The 26767-nt window shown below is 42.1% G+C and overlaps 1 protein-coding gene across 22 annotated transcripts in view; it reads left to right on the top strand.

Annotated features, from left to right (window-relative positions):
• Positions 1–26767, top strand: part of MAP4K4 (mitogen-activated protein kinase kinase kinase kinase 4) — a 177010-nt gene that overhangs the window by 127068 nt on the left and 23175 nt on the right. For 2 of the 22 annotated variants that reach the window (XM_023536600.1, XM_011370102.2), the window contains exons 12-23: positions 12106–12267; positions 15023–15109; positions 15698–15907; positions 16868–17029; positions 19465–19692; positions 20637–20743; positions 21718–21869; positions 22539–22636; positions 23204–23212; positions 24568–24743; positions 25239–25359; positions 26383–26574. In XM_023536600.1, the coding sequence (XP_023392368.1) occupies positions 12106–12267; positions 15023–15109; positions 15698–15907; positions 16868–17029; positions 19465–19692; positions 20637–20743; positions 21718–21869; positions 22539–22636; positions 23204–23212; positions 24568–24743; positions 25239–25359; positions 26383–26574 (1704 nt within the window). The remainder of the gene's footprint in view (positions 1–12105; positions 12268–15022; positions 15110–15697; positions 15908–16867; positions 17030–19464; positions 19693–20636; positions 20744–21717; positions 21870–22538; positions 22637–23203; positions 23213–24567; positions 24744–25238; positions 25360–26382; positions 26575–26767) is intronic. The other 20 variants (XM_011370107.2, XM_011370108.2, XM_023536603.1 and 17 more) reach the window with 18 other exon arrangements.

Raw genomic sequence — 26767 nt, forward strand, 5'->3', positions numbered from 1 at the left:
TATAGCTAGCCACCTTAACTTCAGGTACATTCAGGAGTAAGGGAGGAAGAGAAGAATTCTACTAGGTGTCACGCAAACGCTGCTTGGTATTCTGGCTGCTGGTATGGCCAGCCTGTCCGTGGCAGGAATGCCTCTGTGTTGCCTGCCCGCTCAGCTTGTTGATACTGTTAACGCCCACAATGCGGTTACCCACTACTTTTTCGTTCTTAGTTCACAGAAACGTTATAACGTTATTTCATTGTGTTTCACTAGGGGCTTAAAACAGGTTTTTGGTTTTTTTCTTAATTTTCTTTTCCTGACTGCCTTTTATTATAAGTTTCACAGTTTCAAATTTCTCATTCATAATAGTTTTCTGTTTCCCTTTTACTCGTACAACTTTCCGGTTCACCTTTGTCTTTCACACCAGAGAAAGAACCTGAAACCACAATGAAGGCCTGGATCTATACTGATACTATATCGTGGTGTTTGATTTAGTAACATATGCTCTTACCCAAGTTATTTAAGTGACGTTTTGTGGGGGAAGTCTTCTTTTGTTTTTTGTATTTATAGTCTGAATTGTGAAAACTATAATTTGCCTTTACTTCAGAGGAACAGTGCCTGTCTTACAAGGAGGCTGGAAATATTCAGCCAGGGTTTGTGGAAGAAAACATAGGACATAACCTTCCTCTATAGTAGGGACAACTTTGCTATTTATGTGACTCTTTTTGCAGTTTATTTGCAGATTCTTCTGTAATATTTTTAAGACAGTTTTCAGTGCTCTTTGCACATGACAGAGTGGTTTCCAAGGTTCATTCAGTTGCATGTTGACCATTTGGACTTATTACATGGGAATGCTTGCGTTTTGAGGCTCTGGCCGTTTCTTGACGTTAATCTAGAACATGTGGTATTCTTTACTGTCCTTTGTCCCCCTGGTGGACTCTACTTCTGTAAGCATATGATACAGGTTAGTTGGGTGGTTTAGAACTTGAAGTGCCAAGAACCAGGTCAGTTAGAGCTTATTCGTAACACAGGCCACAGAAACTGCTTTCAGTCCTGGCGGTAGTGACATAAGTGTCCACTGTTCAGCCTCTGTATTCGGTAGAGAGTGAGGATTTCAGAGCAAAGGCTGGCAGTGGTTCAAGGAGAGGGTCTGAAAATTAAAGCCATTTTGTTTTATTAGTTAGTAGTGGCTAGAAAATGAGGGACATCTGCTAGATGCCCACTTGCGTTGATCAGCCCCTTCACGTCAGCTTCTTAGCAGAAGTTCAGACTCAGAGTTACCTCCTTGCACCTCTTGATCAGGGAGGGAGCTGGAGCTGGTGCTGGAGCGGGGACTGCTTGCATGAGTAAACCTGCATGTTGGGACTCTTGGTGATATCGCGCCTCTTTATCACGTGAGTCATTGAGCATTGTCTGTGCTGTAGGCCCAGAAGGTGCTTTGAGGCTGTTTGGGTCACAAACGGTTTCTAGCCCTTTATCGGTGTTAAAGCCTCCAGCAGAGCTGTCTGGGGACGAAGGGTTCGGTTCCTTTTGTTGTTATTAACTAACAAGGTAGATAAAGATGGTCAGCTAGCTAGCTGTACTCCTAAGATAAATGACAGTCAGACTGAAAGAAGTTAACTTTCTATCGGCAACTGACCAAAAAATGGTCCAAAAGTCGAGGTTGTGGAGAAGCACAGTGCAGATGTCCTTTCTTTGCAAGTGCCACAAAAATGAGACCCCCTTGGGGTGTGAAGACTTCTCCTGCCACCCTGCTCCTGTTTCTGAACCCTCTTTGCAGGTGAGAGTTAGTGCTTTTGCCCGCACAGGTCCTGCATCTTTAAGAAATCTATCTGTACATATGTACCCTGCTCTTCTTTTGATGCTCTTTGGAATTTGCTGCTGCTGGCATCTCTCCCTTCTGTTTTTCTTTGTTTCCTCCTTCTTGGCTCCTGTGTGGACTGGAGATCTTGGAAGTCCTTGCAGATATTTTCAAGTACATCTCCTAGTTTTGCTGAAAATGAGGCTTTCATTTATGTTTTCCATTTTCTTTGTTGCTTTTGGATGGCCCAAGAGGCAAGGGCGGGGAATGCTGAGCTTATGCAGCCAAGTTCATCCTGTAGCTTCATCTACTCCTTCCTTGTCCCCCACAGCTCTTCAGATGTTTGCCTGCTTGCCCCAGTCTGTCTTCTGGATACACTCAGTGCTTCTCAGCTTGGTCTAACTGTGTTACCCACATTCAGAACATCATATGATAAAGATCTTCCTTCATCAAATGTTTTATTACTGTATTACCTTTCACATTTAGATATCGCATCACAGCTTGGGCTCATATAGAAGTTTGTTTCCAGCTAATTTATTTTTCATAAAAATTGTTAATAGGCCAGCTTTTTCTTCTATTCTTTTCACTTTTTCTCCCCTTTTTGAGCAAAAACGAATTTAAATTTAATTGTACTATCTTTCTATTTTAATGGTTTTGTGCTCTTTTTTTCACTGAACCTTGATTTGGTGCCAGTTAATTCTTCCTCCCCACTCCCATGACACCCACACACTTGATTAGTATGTTCTCTCATTCTTTGTCTAAGTTTAACACAAACATTAGACGAGACATTGTCTTCGAGGAAACTCAGTCAGTACTCTAAGTAAAGATAGCTGCCTTAGTTGGTGGGCTTTGGATGTGTTTTTGAACCTGTTACGTATTTAACTAAGTTTCCTGTCTCCTGGTCTGTACTTCTGCTATTTGGCCTCATGGAAACTGTCAAATTATTAGTAGAAGCAAGATTCATTTGTCTGTGGTTTGGTGTGCTACTTTTCATAAGTTTCAAAAAAAGAAAGAAAACTTCTTAGGGGAATATTTGTTTTTAAAAAGCCTATGGTGCCATCATGACAGCACACATTCTTTTTTTTTTTTTTAATAAACTGTGTGTAAGTGATTTTAATATAGGTAGGAGTCAAAATCAAACTTCATTTGAGGTTAGAACTTATTCTTTTCTCAAAAAAATTAACCATAGAAGGGAAGAAAAACAATTCTGTATCTCTTCCCAACCTTACCTTTTTGCAGAGTTGGCCCTGTTGCCCGTGCTCCAAAGACTCCAACACTTACTGTGAAATCCTGAACTCCAGCCAAGGGCTTCCTTCACTGAGTTATCACGCCATATTTTTCTGCTGTTTGTTTCTCCTTTTCTTATTTTTGATCACCTCTGATAGGATATTTAGGACTCGCCTATCTCAGAATCTTTCTGCAGGCATTTAAAAAAGTAATCTCCTTTCATTATGATGTTTCAGAGTTCTTAGCCCTGGCATTGCCGTCGTCCATTTGTGATCTTGGGGAACCTGATTCCCTCCTGTGAGGGGTAAGTGTTAGTGTGAACCCCAGCACTTTCTTTGCTTTTTCTTCCATTGTAGAACACATGATTACATTAATTTCTATAATTTCTACGAATTCCAAAGTGACAAAAATTTTAGAGAGGTGAGTGGAAGTGGAAGAAATTTAAAAAAAAAGGAAAGCCAGAGAAAAAAATTTTTTCTGTGTGCAGTGAGATTCGTACTAAAGCTAAATTGTAACCCAAGGAAAATGTAGACGTTTCTAGGGAAAAAAATTAATAAACTCTGCCTTGTGTTTGTTGTGTGTTTCTTGGCTGTGAGATCTTGGAAGGAAGACACAGTGAATTCATTCACCCCAGCAGTGTTTCCATGCGTTTGGAAGAAATAGAAACTATTTCCTCGCCCTCTTTGTCTGCACGAAGGCCTCCGTTTGGCCGGTTAGTGGTATCTGACATCCAGAGTACACGTTAGCGCAATTCCCGCCTTACTCCCTGCAGCCAGCCACAGCTGTGGGCATGCAGGTACCCCTCCAACCCAGGCCTTGCCCTCTGTCAAGTTAGCACCTTTGCTTTTACGCAGAGAGCGGCTAGCCGTCTTGTCTTTCAGATCCTCCTGTTAAGTTCTTAAATATTCTTTTGACACCCTGGTCTAGTGTTGGTTATATTTACAGTTAAATTTTGTAAGAGTTAGTTTAATTCAGCAAACATTATTTGTTACCTAAAGAGGGGATAGAGTTGCCTTTGGGGAGAAACAAATAGTTTCTCTACTAAGGCTTTATCAGAATTTGCACTTAAAAAACTCGAGGGTTGGTGGTATGTGTACACAGTATCATAACCTCAGAAATTCTTGGAAATAGCTGAATCTAAAGAATAGACTGGTTTATTAAAGTCACTTAGTTTCTACTAAAGGCAATAAGTCTAGTGGAGTGTATTGAAAATGGACGTCACTGTTCTCACTATAACCTACTTAGAAAAGTTTTTAGAAATGTGAGATGAAAGCATTGCTTTTAAATGCCAAACTAGAAAGGGAACTTAAAGATAATTGAAGCATAGTTGGAAGAGTACATGTTTACTCAGGCATGCTTGGGAAAATTTAAGTAATAAGGAACTCTCTTTGCAGTTCAAGAGATTTGGAAATCACAACTTCACGCAGTTTCTCAGTTTGTCTGACTTTAAAGAAAGAATGATTTAAGAAAGTAATAATGATACCAGTTTCCAGATGCTTTAGAGGATTATATTATGTTTATCATTCTTGGCGGAATAAACCTGAAAAGGCACGTTCATTAGAATCTCTTGAGTTTTGTCATTTGAAATCACAGGCATAAGGTTAACCCAGTACGGATTGACGTTACTTTGTCGATGGTATATGTGTTTTATTTTTGGCTATTTTCTTTTGAGGTTATATTGCAGCAGGCTGGCTTTTCACATTAATCACCTAATAAGATGTGTTTACTGAGGGCTTTAACTTTTGATGACACCCTCACGCTCAAATTGAGGGCCGGTTCTGATTGTAGTGGTTTTTACGATGGGCAGTTTAAGTTCTTGTTTTTGGTCCAGTATCCAGTCCCAGACATTAGAGCACAACATGAAGAGGAATCGGACACTGCATGCTTCTCTGCTTCGGCTCAAGCAGGACTTGCTTACTGGGCTAGTCCTGGGAAGCTGACCAGCTTCCACACTGTGTGGACTTTTTAAAGGGATATAATTATCTTACCTACATACCTTAGAGGAAAGGGGCTGTATCAGACTCACCTTTGTGTACCCATGGTGCTTAATAAATGTTTCTCAAATGGATGAACTAGCCATTTCTAGTCCTAGATGTACCTCTGGAAAGAAGGGTCTTGTTCTTGAAATTTATGTCCATTCTTTATTGGACCTTTCGGCTTGAGGTCTCTAATTTGAGTTCCAGAGTCACCTTAAAGTACTTTAAAGGGCCTTGTAGAATATCTTGAGGCATAAAAGGTGTGTTGTGTAAAGTATGATGCACTGTCCACATGTAACAGTCATTCAAGCTTTTATGTCCTTACTAGGTGATCTTGGAAAGATAGCTTTATGATTTGAGTAGATTTTGTAGGACCTAGAGAAAGGAGTATCTGGATTCTTCAGTCTTTCCTTACTCAGATGCTCAATGTTGGAGAGAAAATCATAGCCGATTTTGTCTTGGATGTCATGTGTTGGATGTGAGGGTTAGATTTACAATTGAAAACACTATTTATTGTGATATTTAATGCAAGAGGGAAACGATGAGCGAAACAGGATTCCTGCTCTCAGGGAGCTTGTGGTCTTCAGTGTGCATTGATCCAGGAACCAAGAGTCTAGTACTCTTTATGGGAAACAGAGGAAAGAGTCTTTCAGAGGTTTCCGTTTAACAGCTGAGATCGTCTGTTGTGGCCTGTCCCAGTTTGTAAGGTGTTTGCTTACTGTTGTTTTATGATGTGCATTTCAAATTAAACTTATAATAATTTTAATTATTTTAATTAAATGATTACATAATAATTTAATCACCGACTTTGGAAAACACTTGAACAAAAACAACTTGAAGCTTACCGACTTTCATTGAGAAATCCCAGTGAAATGACTGAAAAATCAAAAATGATATAAACAGCAAGGACAGTGAGAACAAGAGAGGAAACCAGGTTGTGTTAATCAGTACTGAAAAGGCAAAGACAACGCCAAGGCTGACACTGCACACCCTGGAAGAGAGTCAGAAATGGGGGGGGTAGCAAGTGCCGCCCACGTGGGGATGCAGCAGTTCACCCCCAGCCGCACGGCCAGGAAGGGTCTGTGCCACCTAGAGAGGTGAGCAGTGGAGACTCTGAGCGGGGAGGAGTCAGGTGCAGCGGGTGTGTGGAGTGAGATGCCAAGATTGAGGGCACTGAGTGAGAATGAGTATAATTGGTACAACTGCAAGCATATTCCCCTCTCAGCTCCGGTGGTGCCGGCAGCCACGCTTAATACCAATGACACCTCCTTTTCCTACACCCTCTGCTAAAGCCAGGTAGGGCTTTGAGAGGAGTCTCAGACTATTGCACAGATTCCTCTCTAGAGGTACTAACTAGCCCAGGAGAAGTGCGGCCTGGCGAAGGGACCATGCCAACTCAGTCACCTCACTCTGAAGCTCAGTAGTTTCCAGATGCTCTGCACAGCCCTCGTGGTTTGCTTTTTACTGCCTTAAGTGTGAGTGCAGAGCTAAGATTGGGGACAATGAGGAAGATCTTTAACATGAAGATTCTGAGACAAATAGAAAAAGGAACTCGAAGAAAATGGAGACAGTATAGGGGACAGAGAAAACGTCACATATTTACATGCACGTACGCATAATCTCAATGTTTTTAGAAAGAAGAGAGAAAATATAATGAAACAAGAATATTCAGAAAATAAGAATCTCTGAAAATTTCGTTATGAACTAAAACTCTCAAAAAGTAGGGGCAAAAGGTAAGTTTGTGGGAAATAGAAGAAAAACAGAATCAATCCCAGCAGTTTAAGTTCCATTTAATAGATGATGGTCCAAAAAGTGAATATGATAGGGAGAACCTGCAGACATAATTCAAGAAAAATTTCCAGAACTAAGAAATATGGATTTCTGGATGGAAAAGCTTGCTGAGTACCCAGCACAATGAATCAAAAAGAAAAAGACCTGTGGAAGGGTACATACATCAGCTTAAAGTTTTAGAACATCAAGAGTGAAACGAGGATCCTAAAAGCTGTGGTCGGGGAGGCAAGCTGAGGACTGTGGATGGGTCTGTATTAAGTATTCAGCATCTGAATTCTTAATACATTCTTCAGGAGCAACATCAGAAAACAGAAAATAGCAGAGCAGTGCTTTTGAAACTCGGCCAAAATTATCTGAACACTATGAGAGTGGCGATTTTGTGACATGCAAAGCCCCTAAAGTCTTTACCTTCTTTTCACTCTTCCTCAAGAAGCTACTGGAGGATATGTTCCAGCAAATAATAAAGATGACAGGGACGCTGAGGAGCAGAGATCATATTCAGGAGAGTCCAGAAGGATTCCTAGGAAGGTGGTGGATGGAAATCTGGAAGTATAGGATACCAGGAGAGTGATCAGTTTTGATTAGCATAGGAGAAGAGAGGGCTGTGAGCTGGTTAATCGCTAAGAATAAAACAAGAATACGTAATTTATTTATTTTTTTACCATGTTGTAAGGAGTTTAATGGCAGTGCAAGAGACTTTACAGATGATTTTGTGATGGGCCTGTAGGAAACTGTAGTCAGGTGAACAAAGAAAAAATGAGGCAACAAGTAACTCCTCAAAAAACTAAAAAGAAAGTTATTTGTATATGGACAAACTTTGAATGTGGTTTTCATTTAACCAAAAATTTCCACGTGACTAGGTTAGGATGGTATGACATGTGGGATGGTATGGTGCAGTGGGTTTTTTTGGGGGAAAAGTCAGTAGATGCTGTTTAAAGTGAAAAAAAAAATTTTTTTTTTTAAATAGCTTTACAAGCATGTTACTGAAAAGTAAGGGTGAGAAAAGCTAAAAAGCATTGAAAGTAGATTATACCTTGGAATTTAGAATTGGGAGTGAGCAGTGGAACAGCTTGTTTTTGACATAAGCTTTATATTCTTTTTGACTTTTTAAAGTGCTTAGCACTTAGATTTTTAAAAAAATTTTAACAAATAAAATGGAAAAAGCTACTTGTAAGAGCTTTTGAAATTAACCTCTTAGTAGCATTTAGTTAGATGAGGTCACAATTCCCCACCAGGCTTAGGAGCCTGGCCCTCTGCACTTGGGGTGGCAGTGAGCCGGCCCTGAGACCCATTTACTTCTCTCTGCCTTTGTTCCCAACTGCCTTTTCTTCCCTGGAGATGTAGCAGAAATTCGAATCTTGAGGCTGGCCTGAGCTGGATGCTGGCCTGCATCTGGACTCGCAGCTGTGGCAGCCAGTCACTTCTTCCAGAATCAGTGTGGCAACATCAGGACTCTGCATGATGTGTTTTTAGCTCGTCTGGCTCTTTCTGACAGCAGGCACCACCACATCAGCAGAGATGGGTTTGCATTCACTTTTTAAACGAGAGGACAAAGCCAGAGCAACCTATGACTTGCCTTCTGGTGTGATACCATGGAGCTAAACAGTATCTTTTCTTCAATAGCATTCCTAAAAGCTAAACGCCTGTGCCCTGCAGCACAGGGTGTAAGGAAGTGGCAGCAGATACATTTCTGAGGCTGTTGCGGGTGGGTCTGTGGTCATGTAGCTTTGTTTAGAGTAATGGCCTAGAATAGGTTTTAATCATGCATCCCTCCCATCATTAAAAACACCAGTCGTGTACTTCTGATGGAGGTATATCCACTCATACACTGTTGTGCCGACTACATTCTAAAGCATGCAAAAATAGCTGTGTTAAAAGAGTGAGCTATACATATAAATAAAGTTCTGAAGTTTTTGGGTTTTTTTTCTCTGTACTCTGGTTGACTGTTTTGTTCACTTACAGAGACAGCTGATATAAAGGCATACCATCTCATTCTTCCTTCCCTTCCTCTTGATCTTTTCATCTCACCTCATCCAGGTACATTCCCTAGAGCCCTTCCAATTGGAATAGTCCTCTGACTGTTCACTGCTTATGTGATCTTTCAAAACTTTTTTCCCACTTTAGACACCAGCTATTGACTTCCAAAAAATATCCAGTGCAAACTCCATGCCATGATGGTTTCTAGTACAGACCGCCTCTTTCCACCTTTCCGCATACTTTGGCAAGTCAGGAGACTGAGACTCATTGGGGCATGTGGCTTGTACCAGGGCAGCTGAGTCAGGAGCAGAAGCCCCTGCCCTTGAGTCATTTCTGTCCTCTTTCTAGGACTCCACACTGGGACTAAAACGTCTCAGAGATCCCCTTTGACCCATCTTTGACTTCTTTGTTATCTGAAAGTTATAAAATTTGTGTATAAGATCTCTGCCTCTTCTGGCCTGTCATGTTACCCTGATTGGCATGAAACTTGAATTCTTTGAAGCTAAGGGGGAATTTTAAGGGTGTAGATGCTGGTTGCCATTCTTCTGTTTTTCTTTTGTCCCACTTAATTTTCCTCCATGTAGGAAGCTCTCTGCCTACCTTTGTTGTGACTGGGTTCTTTTCATCCAGAGGTGGGACCCTTCTTACCTGGTCTCCCTGGTGTTTGCCAAACCCAAGAGTGTTCTAGCAGCTCATTTCTCTCTTATAAACCTAAGCGTCTCGATTGTTGCCCACTTCACCCATGATTGTTCCTGAGAATTAAGCAGCGCTGAGTCTCTCAGTAAAAATGGTTGGGTGTGTGACACAACACTCGCTCCTCAGGACCGATGCTTCCAGAAGGCTTCCATGTTCACTTCTTCAAGGAAAATGTTCATATGGTTAAGGTTTAGAGTAGAGTGAATGAGAGTCGTCTTTGCATTACAGCTTTAGGTTTATCAGAAGGCCTTTTGTTTTCTTATTTTTAATGTACTTTTACTCAACAAAATAGTTCAAAAGATGTTTTTCTTTGGAAAGTCTGGCTAGCTAGGAATATCTAAAGGAATGAAATAATTTCTGTTTAAAGCAAAGAAACCTATGTTTCCCAGTTGACAAATTATAATGATTTATATATTTTTTTGCCAGTATCAGTGTTTTTGGCAGTGTTTTCAGTTACTATACCTTTATTGTAAGTGATGCGCTGGTGAAAACCAGTCTGATTTTCTGCTCCTGTGTAGAAAAAGCAATAGGTATAAAATAAACCATCTTTGCTTCACTTGCTTTGAAGAGGAAAGGCTGTAGGAACACTGCTTGGCTGTGAATCTCAGATTTCTTACTTCCGGTTTCTATGTCGTTCTTGGAGTCCTGCCTCAGGGGAAGTGGTTTTGTTTGTTTTGTGTTCTGGTGTCAAGTTCTTATAAAGGAAACCCCCTCCAAGGGTGCAGGGCAGTGCTGGCCTGGCCTGTGCGCTCTCCCTCCTGGCCCTGAGCACGAACCACACAGAAAGTGGCGTTGGTGCAGAAAGCCCAGCTTTTGGGCCTTTGGCACATAAGTGGTTGTAGTCCATTGTCTTCCCTAGATATGGTTTTGAGCAGACTCTAGTGTCTTATTTTTCTCTTTTTCTAAGACTGAAAACAAAAGTGTAATGGCATTAGGCTAGTAAGTGACAGGCAGCAAGTGCATTGTTTAGGGGCAGTGCAGTTGTTAGTTTAACAAAGATGCCGCAGCCACTGAAGTTGTAGATTCTACACACCGGGACTGAAGTCAGTTCTTTTAAGGACCCCACCTTCACCCAAGGGAAAGTGGCGAGTTTTGTGCATTGAATTCTAAAAGCGGACAATGGGGAAAAACACAAAACAAAATGTATGGCATATGAGAGGCGGTGGGGCCAAAAACTGACTTGGAACTCCACGGAGAAAACGTTATGTAGTTGGCACTCAGCTGGGAGACCAGGACCCAAACAGCCCTTTCTGTCCCGTTGTTCCTCATGTAGGCCATTGCTTTACAGTTCTCAGGAAATCATTTTTGATTGTCTGCCTTCAGATCGAAGGCTAGTTGAGTTTCAAGGAAAAACCCAGAAGGGATACTTTGACTATAATAAATACTTAACTTTGTTTACTCACATGAACATGTGTGTCTAGTATCTCCACACTTTACCCCAAACTTCGTTTGTTTATTGTTAATCTCAGAGCCACATTAAAGTTCGTGGTGATAATACCGGCTTCCTATATCTTGAGAAATTTGATGGCTCGATTATTCTCTAGTGCTGTGCTGTCCGGAACAGTAGCCACTAGCCACATTTGACTATTTAAATTAACTTTAATGAAATAAAATTAAAAACTCAGTTTCTCATTGTGCTAGTCACATTTCAGGTGTTGAATAGCAGCATGTGGCCACTGGCTACTGTAAAGAACATCATTTTCATCATCCAGAGAGAACTACTGGACAGTGCCCGTCTTGAAGCTGGCATTTTTTTTCACATTCCTGAGAGTAATTGGTTAATTTTATACTCTACGCTGTGGAAATGCTTTATTGATGGACAGATGTGTGGAGCTGGGTGAAGCAAGCAGCCAGACAAGTGCCCGGTGTGTCACATTGCTTTATGCCGTGTGGTTGCATCTAACAGCCTGGTTGAGGGAAGGCTGTCAGACTGAGTCTGCTGATGCAGCAGCACCTTTTGAGATAGAGGATAGTGTCTGTTAATAGAATAGGCTTTAAGGCAGAGTGGCCATTCCAGCTCAGGCCTGGACAGCCGGTGACACTGGGCAAGCCCATTAACTTTTCTGAACCTGTTTCCTCATCATATCTACTTCCTAGGTTTGTTAGGAGAATTATATTAGGTAGAGTAGGTGGAATAAAGAATATCACATACTTAGTACAGTGTGAGACACATTGTCAGCATGTGCTCAGTGGTTGTTTTTTATATTCATACTAAAAATAATGGCCTTATTCATGTTGATGTCAGTTCCTCTTTTCCTGATATGTGCCACTTTTTTTCTTTTTAAAAATTATTTCTCTCCTTTCTTTGCCCTATTTCTATTATCCTTTATTCCTTTCTCTTCTTTTTCTTCTTACTTAAGGGCCTTGGATAACTGTATTAGTGATACTCAAGGATTAAGAATTCCCTGTCACCTAATTGCACAGTACAGTGAAGAATAACGGGGAATAATCAGTATAAAAATGAGACCAAACCCTATAAGGATTCAAAGAAACACAGCACCTTTGACCAGCATTTGCGAGGAAGCCGGTACACGTGGGCTCTGGGGCCATAGAGACGGGCCCGTGACACCCCCTCATTTGCATCACCCTGTGCCGGGTCAGCAGCCTGTCCTGAGAGCCACACCAGATGCCTGCTGACTGTCTCTCTGTACTTACCAGCAACAAAGGAGAGAGCGCGAAGCTAGAAGGCAGCAGGAACGTGAACAGCGAAGGAGGGAACAAGAAGAGAAGAGGCGTCTAGAGGAACTGGAGAGAAGGCGGAAAGAGGAAGAGGAAAGGAGACGGGCCGAAGAAGAGAAGAGAAGAGTGGAGCGAGAACAGGTCAGTTCACAAAGCCTGCTGCGGCCACGAGTGCGTGTGGTCCGTGGCTTTGTGGATTCGGGGTATTTGGGGCAAAAAGTACACACACATGTGCATTACACACACACATTCAGGACATTAAGGGTTTAAAAATACTGAAAAGCAATTGGAATTACCCTAGTCAATTGAGTCTCTTGTCTTTAAAAAAGTCATAAATTATTACGCTTTTTATACCTCTTGAAACCAGCTTAGTGGTCTCCAATAGTATGACGGCGAAAGATTGCTGAATATAGCTTCTTGGGTTTGTCCTAAATGCTTCAAACTGCGCATATCTGAATGATAATTAACCTTTTTAAAAAATGAAGTAAAAAACCTGCTGCAAGAAATTTCATATGAGAAATGTTTGAGGTAGCCACTGGCTAACTGATTACTTAATATACGTTTGCATATAATTCGGCACATACCTACGTAGCATTAGAAAAACTAAGAGTGTTGTATTTAACCAAAAGATCAGGTTTTAGTAACAGTACAGCATCTTATTAATGCCAGATAACAGTTGTCTTTAGAAATCTGTTTCCTGAACCACCTGTGCAAACAAAAACCGATGCACTTTCTGTTGTCTGTGTCTTCGTGTGGGTGCCATCCCAAGCCACACTGCCTTTTATGTCTTTATGGATCACTCTGTTATGAGCTTTGAGTAAAGAAAAAAAGATAGGAATGGGGACCGATTTGAATAATACTTGAAATACAAACTTAAAAACAATGGTATTAACTTCCAAATTTGGTTATTCAGCCACAATCCTTGATACTAATTACATACCTCGGGTTTTCTGAAATGGATCTGCGTGCTTACCTGTTTTTCCTAGGAATTTAAGTTCTGTTCTTTATCTGTTCCCTTACTGATGTTATTGGCTAGTTAACTGTGCGGTGTTTTGTTTCGCTTTTTTCACATTCTCATTTATACTTGGGGACCAGAAGGAGAAAACATACTGTCTTTTAAAAATTAAATCACCTAGGGGTAGTTCTCACAATTTGATTGTGAGAGCATAGCATGAAAATAATATTTAATCTTTATTGTTCTAATGGCAGTCATTAGCTTTTGTGGATAGCAAGCATTCTTCCCTCTTCCTTTAAAAAATAGCATTAAAAATCAGTTTTATTGTTTTCTTTATTTTTCTGCAAAATAATTATTCCCACACTGACAGTGCTATATGAAACTTGTCGTTTCTGCATAAACGTGTGTTTATGTACATGAGTAATTGTATTCTGTGTGTTCATTGACTAGATGTTAGGGCCTTGGTGATTTGGATAGATAGGAATTTTCTAGTTGTCGCTGTTTTTTGAAGGCAGAAAACAAATGAGTATACTAGCTTGATCTTTTAAGTTATGGTTTAATTCTCTCTGGTTCAAAGAACAAGTGACTTGGGAATCAGATTCCACTCCCAGTCATGGCTGGGGATGGCTACACACCACGCCAGGGCAGTTCTGGGCATAGCATATGTTGTGGAGGGTCGGGCTCAAATGCATGGGGCTCAGAGCCCAGGTCGAATCGGGCTATGCTTGCCAGTGGCCTTGTGGATATGCTTTCCACCAGACTGGCTATTTTTTTCCTCATCTAAATTTTTCTAAGGAAATTTGTATAATATCTGTTATCCAGCATTTTCTCAACCAGGATTATTAGTTAACTAAAACTTCTATTCAGCCCAGATGTACGGTTATTTTTATCTTAAGGTGTGCACTTTGGTGTAAGTGAATGGTCAGCAGGAGATACTATAAAGAAATAATCTGAATTTCAGAAAAAATTTGCCCCCTTATACCCCTCAGGCTACTCCCATCTAGAGTAGTTAGCTTTCTTCTCTGATGAAAAGGAAGGAAACTTCTGTCTATAAAACCTCCTTTCTTTTCAAAGTTATTTTATGTCTGTCTCATATTCAAGCCTCATAAAAAGTGCTGAGAGTTGGCAGGAAATATTCATGATACTCATTTCTTAAAAGAGGAGACTGAGAAAATGGGAGGTTGGGGGCTTAGAGGTCATAAGTCAAGGTCTCTTAATTTCCTAGTCCATTGTATGCACACGCAGCTGCAAGGTTGGATTTTTCCTGTTTACGTGACATATTTTGGATGTGCTTACCTGTTTTCATTGTTTATCGTTCTCTTCCCATTGGGAACGAGTCATGCTCATCCCCTTCTTTCTCTTCCTCTTAGACACACACACACACACCCACCCCCGTTCATTGGTGAAAAGTCACCCAATCCTGGTGTTCCCAGAATGTAGTCATTTTACGTACCTTCTGTCATCAGAGAAAACATAAACCATGTTTGTTTTACTTTAATATTAAAGAAGTTTTGGTTTGAGGTCTTAAAAATTGGCAGCCTTTGCTTGCTCTAAATAATGACTGATGAGCAGACATTTATTGATGAGAACCCTCTGGTTTCTCACCGAATTAAACTCTTTACTTTCTCTGGAGTCTACTGTCCTGAGAGGGACAGCACAGTCCTTTAAAGCCCAGCATTTGTGTATGACTCTGTATCCTAACAGAACAACTTTCAAATACCTTCATGTATACCACTGAGTGCATGTCATCATTTATCAGACTCTTGATTCCTCAGCAGCCAATTCGAAGTCACTGAGAAAATCCTTAGCAGTAAATTTCATCAGCTATTCATCCCCATCCACTAGAGACGGCTGGGGAGGCTGGTTCTCGGTGCCCCCCGCAGGTGGTTCTGATGCTTTCCTTTTGGGTGAATTGATTGCTGGGTGATTTCTGTGTGGCAGGAGTATATCAGGCGACAGCTAGAAGAGGAGCAGCGGCACTTGGAAGTCCTTCAGCAGCAGCTGCTCCAGGAGCAGGCCATGTTACTGGTAACGCCCGCATCCACCCTGTCCTCTAGTGTCAGGGCCCGGGTGCGCCCCCCTTCCTTGAGCTGGGCATGGCTGCAGCCATCATGAGACCACTCGGTCAGTGCCCTGGGCTGACAGAGTCCGGTGGAGACGTCCTCTATGGACCGACCAACCAGGGCACACACACAGCCAGCAGGCATTTATTTATTTATTTATTTCCCGTTTATAACTGTTCTCATTTGGTAGATAGACAAGGTTTTGAACACAAGTTGGCATTCCATGAACAAACCAGAATGCCAAGCGCTGAAGGTTCAAAACACTTGCTGTGGGATTTTTACCTAGTTAACTCTTAAGTGCCTTTTGAAACCACCGAAACTGACATTTAATTGAATTCTCTCTCACTCTGTCCAGAGATATTATGGTTAGCAACAAGCTGTCAGATTTTTGCACAGGTAATATGCTATTTAAAACCCCAGCCATTTTGTTTTGTTATAAAACAAGGGGAGGGGAAAAAAGCATGGTCTTTAAAAAAAGCTGAGAAAGGATGAACCTGGAGACGAGGCGGGCGTCCTGGTGTCCCGTAGCCTCAGTGTTCTCTTCCTCTCCAAGGAGTGCCGATGGCGGGAGATGGAGGAGCACCGGCAGGCAGAGAGGCTCCAGAGGCAGTTGCAACAAGAACAAGCCTATCTCCTGTCTCTACAGCATGACCACAGGAGGCCGCACCCGCAGCACCCGCAGCCGCCGCCGGAAAGGAGCAAGCCCGGCTTCCACGCTGCAGACCCCAAGCCCCACTACGAGCCCGCCGACCGAGCTCGCGAGGTACCGCTTCCTGTGTCACTTAGGTAGCAAGCCCATGTCCACGCCCGCCTCTTAGGATGTGAATGCTAGAATGGGGTGCAGACATCAGCTGGTGATTTCATCCGCCCTCTTGATTTTCTAGCTGAGAAATTGGGGTTCAGAGCAGGGAGGAGACTTGCCCAGTCTCTCATGCAGTTAAGTGTTTTTTCCAGAGAGGACCAGAGCACCTCTGTTAGCAAATCTCAGGCGAATTGAACAGGAAACCAAACGGGAGGGAAGACAGTGTGGGAGAATCATTTTTTAAAATGTAAACAAGGGACTTGGCGGCCTGGCTAACTATTTTTCCAAAACTGCCACAACGACACAGTGTGCCTATAGCCCCATTTACTGACTTTTTATAATGATGACTTGTTACTAAATTGGTGCTATGGGTCACCCAGAGCCTCCCAGTAAAGAGGTGGCAAAGCAGTCACTATTAGGGGTTTTAGAGAGATGGGGAGCTAGCTAGTCGGCCTCCAGAGGACACTGAGTGCTAGCCTGTAGGTGGCGCCATCCCACTGCATCTGGCCCTCAGTGGGTTCCAGGATCCAGCATTCTGCTTGCCCTGGAATGCCTTTATTTTCGGAGGAATGAAATGGTTTGAGAATTCTTGATGATAGTCTTTTAATCTCTTGATTTAGCTGGTTTAACCAAAAATGGTTTAACCATTTTTCTAGTTTATCATCATGTACAACCCTAAAATTCCTGCCAGGAGATTTTAAAGGCTGCCTCTCTTGATTTTTATCCTCATAGGTATTACTATATCCTGAATCGAATCCTAGTCCTGCTTTATTTGCTTCCTCCCTTTTTAAGCTGCCCCTCTCTTTTCTTGTAGTTGAAGAAAACAATTTCTCTTTCAAAGTATCCACTTCCAGGCTTTCTTCGGCATCTCTGCTCTTCCCTCACTAACATTGAGTTATGTCTCCTAATTCTCTGATGCAGGTGGAAGATAGATTTAGGGAAACTAACCACAGCTCCCCTGAAGGCCAGTCTAAGCAGACAGGCAGAGTATTGGAGCCACCAGTGCCTTCCAGATCAGAGTCTTTTTCCAATGGCAACTCCGAGTCTGTGCGTCCCGCCCTGCAGAGACCAGCCGAGCCACAGGTAGCGACAGCCACTTGGCTGTGGGTCGAGGAGACGCACGTGACGGCTCGCCGAGCCACGGGCCTGCTTGTGGTGGTCGCGTCTCAGTGTGTCACCACATTTGGGAAGAGAAGGGGTTAGCAGGGCTGAGTCTAGACTGACTTAAAGAGTTGATTGGGGAAAGAGGATTTCTTTTAAAGATTTTCGTTGGACTCATGAAGATTATATAGATTCAGCGATTTCTTATTTTAGTCTAACTTTTTGCCTTCCCTAATAAGTGCTTCCTTATTCTAATACCAAGATTTTTCGATTTAATTTTTAAAAAATTAGTATCATAAGTACCCAGAGGGAGAACCAGAACCTTTTCTTGACCTGTAACTCTTGGCTCCTGGACAATTCCATGAGTGGGCTTCAGATAGGAGTTTTTGGTTTTGTCCAAATGTGCATAGTTTTTGGGAGAAGGGCCTTTTTTTAAGAGATCCTTAAAAGATTCAAGATCCAAAAAGGTTATGACCCAGTGGGTTAGGCGTGGCTTTCCCTGAAGTAGGTTGGGATAAAGGTCGCAGGCTCTCACTGTCCAAGCGAAGGAGAAACCCTCTCTACCATCTGGAGAAGAAGGCAGACCCAGAGATTACCACATCAGAGATCTCTGAGATCCTCAAAGCATGACTCCTACTCTCTTGCCGAAGATAAATGACTCATAGACATTTTGCCCGCAGAGTATTAGGATTAAGTTTTTAGGCCTGAGTTTGTCACTGATGTTCTCATGTGTTAGGAGAAAGAAGTTCACATTTTGTGATAGAAGTAGTTGCGTTGTTCTGAAAAACAAATTTGAATGAAGATTTGAATGTGCTTTACAGTAAATAATTCCAGTATGGAGGAGTTTAAAAAAAAACACAAAAAACCATGACGTAAGCAAAAGGTGTGTGAGCTCAGGGGTGGGGGGTTCGGGAAGTGGCGGGTATTTACATGAGATCAGTAGCTTCTTGATTCACAGAAGAGCTGACCATAAGCCACCTGGCAACTCCATAGAGTGAGGGATGGAAAAAAAAGAAGAAGCAAGACAGGACAAATAGGGAAAAGGGAGGGAGGAGAGACTGGTAGAATTAGTTTGATGATACTCTTATGAAGAGTTCAGTATGAAAAGTTTTTATTCTGGAAGTAAACTTACCATAAATAAAAAATCTTCATCTGTTTGGCCATTAATAGTTTAGAAAATAGGAGTAGATGAATTATATAGACTACTTTTTTATATTAATGATTAGCTAATGTAAGGCCTGGAAACAAGTCTCCATTTTCCTCTTTCTATATAAAGTTCCTTTTGGCTAAAACATACACCTATGAAAACATTATTTGGGGGAACTTTTTTTCATGTAAGAGTATTTTAAAACCCATTTTTAAAATTATAGTTACAGATAATACTTTCAATTCCATGATTTTCCCTCTGAAAATTTTAAACATTTTAGGCATCTAGGATTATGCCAATAACTGGAATTATGTGAATGTCACCTAAAAATCATAGAAATCATAAATATGCAACTAATTCTGAATCTTGCTTTTGGAAAAGTCGAATCAACTGTGATTTGGTATTTCCACTTTTCATTAAATGCATTCAATTAATAGATACATAGCTGGAATTACGTAGATTGCAATATCGAACATGTATTTTAAAACAATAAAATAGAATTTAAAGACAATACAGATTATTTCAGAGACTGTTTTCACAATTTAAAAGCAACCAGATAAACTCAGTTGTTGAGTAATTGTCAAGTAGAAGATCAGTTTGGGTAATCATAGTAATGAATATTTATAAAGAAATCAAAGTTCTTTCTTTTATAACTAGTAGGAAGATGTATAGCTATATCTAAGGTTTGAATATTTTAAGACTTGGGGGAAGAAAGAAGGAAAATTGCTGGTATATTTTGAAAAGTTATGCTCTTATAGCCTGTCAGAACCTGAGGGGTTTGTCCTTGCTCATTAAATGTGTTGTTTTGCCATTACTTGGTCTGAAATCTTATACTGCCAGGCAACCTGCGGAAGGATAGACAGGTTTGCATGTATTGCAGCACCCATCCTGTGACCCCGCTCCCTCTCTCTGCCCGTCCAGTCCCTGCTTTGACATGGATGTGCATGCAGCTCGTTGCCCCTCCTTTCAGGACAGGAGGCCTATAAGCCTTTTTTTTTTTTTTTTTTAAATCTTCATGTTTATCTGTAATGTTTGTCCAGATAGTAAAAGAATTTTCCTTATAAGTGTACATTTATTCTTTTCTGCATATTTTGTTCCCCAGACCACTTCTTCACTGAAAAAATAACTGTTTGGCTGCCTGGTTTACCTCATACTAATACCATAGCACCCTGGTTTGCATTCCCCCAGTTCCTGCTTTGGATTGGGTATTGACCAGAAAAGCGTTTTCTGCAGAACGCATTGAATGTTTTGTGTTTTGTTTTCTTGTAAGGTACAGTGGTCCCACCTGGCATCTCTCAAGAACAATGTTTCCCCTGTCTCGCGATCCCATTCCTTCAGTGACCCTTCTCCTCCCAAATTTGCACACCACCATCTTCGCTCTCAGGACCCATGCCCACCTCCCCGCAGTGAGGCGCTAAGTCAGACTTGTGAGTCGGAGGTACCTGACCCCACCCAAAAGGCGTGGTCTAGATCAGGCAGTGACGAGGTGCCTCCAAGGGTAAGAAGCAGAAAGACCAGACGTGCGCTTCTTTTTCCTTTTTGTTATTTAAAAAAAAATTATTTTTATTAAGGGTATGGTGACTTCACCAGAATTAAGGGGCAATGAAATTTCAAAGGAACTTTTTACAGTGGGGAGAAAGTCCCATAGTTACTCAGCTACACTCAGCCAGCATCCAGTCAGCTGTTGTTGTGGTTAATACTGTGCTTAAACACAAGGTAACACAGTGATTGAAGAGGAAGTCTATACAGAATATGCTTCTAGAGCAAACAGAATCATACATTAGCAGTTGTCTTATAAGTTTATGCAGAAGCTGCAAATTATTTTGCAACATTAACCAGCATCAAAATTTTTAGAAAAATTCTCACAAAAAAATTTAAAATGTCAAAGAGAATGATTTTTTTTTTTTTTTAAATTGAGAGATTTGGGTTGTTTTTTTTTTTTTTGAGTTTTTAGGTTTTTTTGTTTCGCTTTGTTTTTGTAATTACTTAATGACAAAATTAAACAAAAAAGGCATATTTTAGTTTATTATTCCTCCACTTGGAATTTGCTTCCTCTGAATAATTTCTTGCTTCTACCAGTCTTTGTTTCCTACTGATCCATTTGTAGATGTTTGGTTTCTTTGAGCTTATTTTCCCTATTCTTACATTATCTCAGCAAAATGCTTTGTATGTCCCCTGCCACCAAACTTTAGTCCAAACATCATTTACATGTTACAGAAGCATAGAAGGGCTGCTTGTCCTGGCTCCTTTGAAGGCTTTGACTGAATTTTCTCTCTCTGTTTTATAGTGGAGAGCAGAGAAGGGTCAGGGGTGTGGGTGGAGGGTCGGTCGGTGATAGTAAGGCTGATGAAATTGGGACTGCTGTAAAAATATGTTTGGATAGGGAAATCTTTTCTCTGCTCATATTTTCAAGAATTTAATTGCCGTCTTTTCCACCCGAAGGTTCCTGTGAGAACAACGTCTCGCTCCCCCGTTCTGTCCCGTCGGGACTCTCCGCTACAGGGTGGTGGGCAGCAGAACAGCCAAGCAGGTCAAAGAAACTCCACCAGGTAACGCGAGAGAGAAGCTGGAGGTTTCCTCACAGTGTCCTGCGATGTGTGTCATCTCTTTTCATACAAATGCCTGTAGACAGGGGCATTCTGAAGCAATGAGATAATCAGTTTATAAAAGACTGCCTTCCCAACCATTAATATGAATATCATTAAACTGATCTGTCATGAAGAATGTAAGTCCAGCTATGTCTTGTGGCAGCTTTAATGTGAAAGTTAGCACCTGTCTCTGTCCCAGTCAGTGGAAGGAACTGGCCCAGGGGGTGGTGGTTCTAGAGGATTGTAACCTGAGGGACCTTACTGTCTACATGGTATCTTAAGGCCTCGGGAGTGGTACAGAGTCACAGACAGGCTGCTGAAGATAGCCAGGGCCTGACGGACAGCCAGAAGTTAGCCTTCTGTACACGGAACCTCAGTATAACTGGAAACCTCCCCAAAGTGGTCAGGGCGGACAGTGGGATTGGCCTGTGCCTGAGTCTGTGCTTACTTCTCACCTAAGCAAACGTGTGCCCTGGGCGTGTGCCTGGCAGGGACACATCAGAGCCCGTGCCGTCTGTCCCATTTCCAGCACAGTGCATACAGAGGAGTGTACTGCACAAGTGTCAGTTCAGGAGAGCAGTAATGGGTGGCTGGGAGCTACAGCCTGGAAACAGTATAATTTTGTGATTATATAAAAGTGGAATTTTTTATAAAAAGAGACTATGTTTGTAGCCGTGACAGAAATAGTAATACTTCTAGACCAAACAGTAGCATTTCCTCTCATACCGAGTCTGCTAACAGTAGACTAGCATTTAGCATTTTTGGTTTGTTAATATATCTGAGATAAAACCCATGAATAATAATGTTGTTAGAACTTTTGGTACGTTTAATGTTAAATGCTGTTTGTCGGCTCTTTTTCTCATCATGCCTGCACTTCTGCACGTGCCTGTGATTTGTTTGGATGATGCATTAGCTCTTCTCTGCTTTCCCCACAGCGGTATCGAGCCCAGGCTGCTATGGGAGAGAGTGGAGAAGCTGGTGCCCAGGCCTGGCAGTGGCAGCTCCTCGGGGTCCAGCAACTCAGGGTCGCAGCCTGGCTCCCACCCTGGGTCTCAGAGTGGCTCTGGAGAGCGCTTCCGAGTGAGATGTAGGATGCCTTTCCTGTCGCCTTTTCCTGTAAACGATACTGGGCTACGATAGTGTATTGGAGATCCTTTTTAGTCCTTTTCAATCTTATAAACAGACCTGGGGTTTTTACCCAGCTACATATCACAAAACAATATTTTAATACGGGTTGCTAATGACACTAATACCATAATTTTAATAATAAAGAGTCAACTTTTGAGAGCTTACACACACCTACCTCTGTGAGCACTTTATGTGCTTTATCTCATTTAATCCTTACAGTAACCCCATGAGATATATTTATTGTGTCTCCATTTTACAGATTCCAGTCACTGAAATTTAGTGGCTTTCTAAATGACCAAGCTGAGATTTGAACCCACTTCTTTCAGTATACACTCCATTAGTGTTGTCATCAGTATTGGTTATTTGAACCTACCCATAATAATAGATTAGTGAAAAAATCCCTCTACAGTATTATTGACATAAGAGAGTATAGAGTGTGGGGGTGGAGGGGTCTAAGTATGGAGTCAGAAGCCTTGGGGTGCAGACCCACGTGGAAACCCTGCTATGAGTGAGGGGCGCCCATTGGTGGGCAAGGGGCAAGGGGAGAAATTAGACAGGCTAGGTCTGCTTTGTAGCACGCACCTGGATGCTCACACGTGTCTGCCTTTCTTGTCTCTGAACTTCACAGCATCATCCAAATCTGAAGGCTCTCCATCTCAGCGCCTTGAAAATGCAGTGAAAAAAACAGAAGATAAAAAAGAAGTGTTTAGACCTCTCAAGCCTGCTGTAAGAATTGCACAAAATCAGTTTTACTTATTTCAAGCTTGAGTGAGATCTTTCTATTAAAAATATGTAGTTGGGAGGAACAGTCCTTTCCGTGCGGCCCCCCTCACAGATTTGGGGAATTATAAGGAATACAGTAAACCTCAGACACATTCATGCCCCGCCCACCTTGGTCATTAAAAAAAATACAGAAAGAGTAATAGCCATTTTATCTCTTTGCTTAGCATTAACTATTATGCATTCTTGATGTATTAGGCATTTGTAATACTGGCTTTTAGAATACCTTTTTTTTTTATATATATTCTTAAATTTACCTGTTATTTAAATTCTGCCTTCTGGTACCTGGAGTGGCAATTGTGACTGTTCCTCATACTTCTTTAGTCCTTGCTGCATTAACTGACCATGTAACTGCACACACTGTGGAATTTTAACACCTGCTGGAATTTTGGTTTCCTGCTTGAATTGATTTCTGTACTTCCCTCTGCCCCCTCATTTCTGCCGTGCTTCCTTGTGTTGTGCATTCATCATTGATGGCTTCTCCGGCTCAACGGAACTGTTGCTGGACTGCAGGGTGAAGTGGTAAGCCTTGTCTCTGGAAAATTCAGCATCAGAGCAATAATCTGACTGCATTTTAAACTGAGCTTGTATTCAATCTATATTACTTCTCTTTCTTCAACTTGCCTTTCTGTTCTTTTCTAGAATGGAAAACCTTAAACTTTTGCTTTGTTTTTTTAACACACAAAATTTGCTGCATGCATTTTTTTATTATTAAATATAGCTTTTTAGAGAAACTTCTTAAAAAGCTAGAGCTGTAGCCGTAAAATGGTTAGTAAGACTCAAGGTCCAGTACTTCATCACTGCTATTTCATGGGCTCAAGCTCAAGAAAAACATATTCTTTACTGTGGAGAAGAAGAAAACTCTGTTGGGACTGCTAAAAAGAAAAAGGAAAAATGGCATAGCCTACTTTGTAAAAAGTCATTATTTTTAAATAAAATTCCCAAGGAGAAAGATATACTTTAGACTTCTATATGCAAATGTAGAATATAAATAATAATCACACTTGGAAATTATATTTGGATAATTGAGTCTTAAAATATCTCAGTATAGAAGAGTAAAGAGAAATGAAGCCCTTTTTGAATATCTTTTACTGTGGGTTTCTTTTGTTCTCTGATGCTCATAGTCATTGGCATTATTATGGGGCCATGGGGCCATGTGGGTAAGGTGGGGCCTGGGGAGCCTCCCCCTTCCCGCCCCCTTCCCGCTCCCCCGCCCCCCCCACCTCTTGTCCACATCAGTGCGCACTGCTACCACTTTCTCATTTAACATGTCGTGAACCTTTTTTTTACAAATGTGGCAAATTGTTAACAATTGGTGAAGCAAGATATGAATGGCTTCCTCATTTCACTGTCACATTTCTGTAGGTTCAAAATTTTTAAAAATAAAAGTAGAAGTTAACTATAAAACCACCACATACATACTTTAAATCAGCCCTATTTAACTAGAATCCTGCTTTATGGACAGTCTCCTTAAGAGAAGACTTTGTCTCAGAGGCAGATATCTTTATAACAAACTCCAAGGATCTGTCTACACTCATTTGTTGACCTAGAATTTTATCTTATGGTTCAGAAAAAATCCTATCAGCTTATAAGCAGACTATTATGTTTTTTTATTGTTGTGACATTTGAATTGTATACCACATCTTTTTGTCTTTTCTGGTTTTTGTCTATCTTTTGACTTTTTTGGTCTTTTCTGTCAAAAGCTTTAACTGCATCTTCATATGATACTAGTAAATACTCTCCAAAACAGGTTTACAGAACTGATGTTGTGGCTGTTTTATCGATAGTTAAAATGAAGAACTTCACATTCTTGGCTGCTTTTTCCCTGCTCCCTCCTACCCCCTTTGCCTTACTCTCTTTTCTGTCCTGTGTGTTAGGATTTGACTGCGCTGGCCAAAGAGCTTCGGGCAGTGGAAGATGTGCGACCACCGCACAAAGTGACAGACTACTCCTCATCCAGTGAGGAGTCGGGGACGACAGACGAGGAAGACGATGACGCAGAACAAGAGGGGCCCGAGGAAGCCACGTCTGGACCAGAGGACGCCAGAGCAGCGTCAGTCCTTGGTGTATTTTAGAGAGGATGAGAATGTCCCCGCTGAGCCTTCTTTCTACCTGGAACCAATTTTTTTCTAAACCTGTCATAGGAGTCTGTTAACATGTAATGAGCAGTTGTCACGGATTCAGCAGCAGGCAGCCTTTATGTTTCCCCTTTGGTCCATTGGTGTGTGTGTGCATGTCAGCGCCTCTCCCTAATGCTCGAATGTGTATTTTATTTTTTGTTTTTTAATTTGAGAATACGATAAATGGGAAACTTCAGTTTAACTGCTTTAATTAACCATAAGTTATTCATTCTAATTTTTTTGCTCAAAAACGAACTGTAGTGGCAGGAAATTCTTCGTTGAAGGGAAAACACTAAGCATTGGTTTTCCCTGAGGAAACTTTCTACCTGTAACTGATCTCATCTAATGACTTTGAGGAGGTGAAATCAAAACAATATCCTCGACTAACGGGATTCATGGCCCTTCGCCTCTGGATTTTGTCTCAATAGGTCATCTCTGAATTTGAGCAATGGTGAGACAGAATCCGTGAAGACCATGATTGTCCATGATGATGTGGAGAGTGAACCAGCCATGACCCCATCCAAGGAGGGCACCCTGATCGTCCGCCAGGTACCCGTGTGTTCGCTTCGTTGTTAGAGGCTGAGCTTCTGTCGTCATTAACCCACGTGCTCATTCACTCACTCATGCTGTTTCTACATCATCATCTGTTTCCATGGTAACGAGACCCAAGGGTCGTGTCGGGGCTGGGGCGGCAGGACGCGCTGCATGCCAACACGGTAGCTGGCAGTCTCCACCGCACATCGCTGCCCCCTGCATGTTTTGTGGCGGCCCTCACCCAGCACCATGCTGCGTCTCCGTCTGTGTCTTGACAGTGGAAAAACCGCAGGGCAGTGTCCTTCAGCAGGCTTGGGCCGGGGGCAGGCCGGTCTGTAGCAGGGCAGCCTCGGGGGTCCTGCAGAGCGCACTTAGCTCGGCGGTCTGCGCAGTCAGGCGGTCACTGGGCGGGCCTTGGGCAGCCGCAGGGCTGGGAGGGCTCTCTGCTGTGTTCCCAAATGTTAGTTTTCTTGCTCGTTGATTCTTAAATGTGTACCACCCAGTTGTGCTCAGTTTGGATGACTAAGTTTTACAACTGTCTGTTCATTTCTCAGCTTGGCTGTGAGGAAAGTGATCTGCTTCTTATTTAAACAGAGCAGGGCACCTGTCTAGCATTCCGGACTTCTCCCTGAGTGTGTCGCATGCTGTGCCAGTGCATTCGGGTGGAAAGTGGGAAGAATATGGAAAAGACCAGGATTCAGAAAAGTGATGGGATGCTTTCTAGAACAGAGAGATTTAAAAAGGGAAGAAAAACTGCTAGTGGTTTTGGTAACAGTGGCTAGTGTGGCAGATAAACCAAATTGAACACCTTCTGCTTGAGTCCTGTGGCCACCAGAGGAGATACTTTGAATTCTGTTGGCTCCACTTAGGCATTCAGCAAGGAAGTGTGAGCAATTCAGGCCAATTTCCTCCAGTCTTTCCTCGATAACTGAACTGTTTGAAAAGTCACACAGCACCTAAGCAAAGTCAGCTATCAGCAGGGTCATAGGCGATTCCAGCAGCACCCGAGCAAGACAAGTGTGCCTGTTTTTTCTGCAGAGTACAGTTGACCAAAAGCGTGCCAGCCATCACGAGAGCAATGGCTTTGCCGGTCGTATTCACCTCTTGCCAGATCTCTTACAGCAAAGCCATTCCTCCTCCACCTCTTCCACTTCCTCCTCCCCATCTTCCAGCCAGCCGACACCCACCATGTCCCCACAGGCACCCCAGGACAAGCTCACTACTAATGAGGTATGTCTTGCACCACAGCTGGCTGCTTTCCAAGGGTTAGACCAGCACCGCCTAGTCGCTTGTTCGCGGAGGAGACTTGCCCAGTGCCCCCCGCCTTTCCCTGCCTGCCCGCTTTCTTCTGTCACCCACCCTTCTCCCCACCCCCAAGTAACATGTTTCAGACCCGCGTACAAATCCCTTAACCTAGATCAAT

This window comes from Pteropus vampyrus, unplaced genomic scaffold, assembly GCF_000151845.1.
Source record: "Pteropus vampyrus isolate Shadow unplaced genomic scaffold, Pvam_2.0 Scaffold160, whole genome shotgun sequence".
Classification (NCBI taxonomy): Eukaryota; Metazoa; Chordata; class Mammalia; order Chiroptera; family Pteropodidae; genus Pteropus; species Pteropus vampyrus.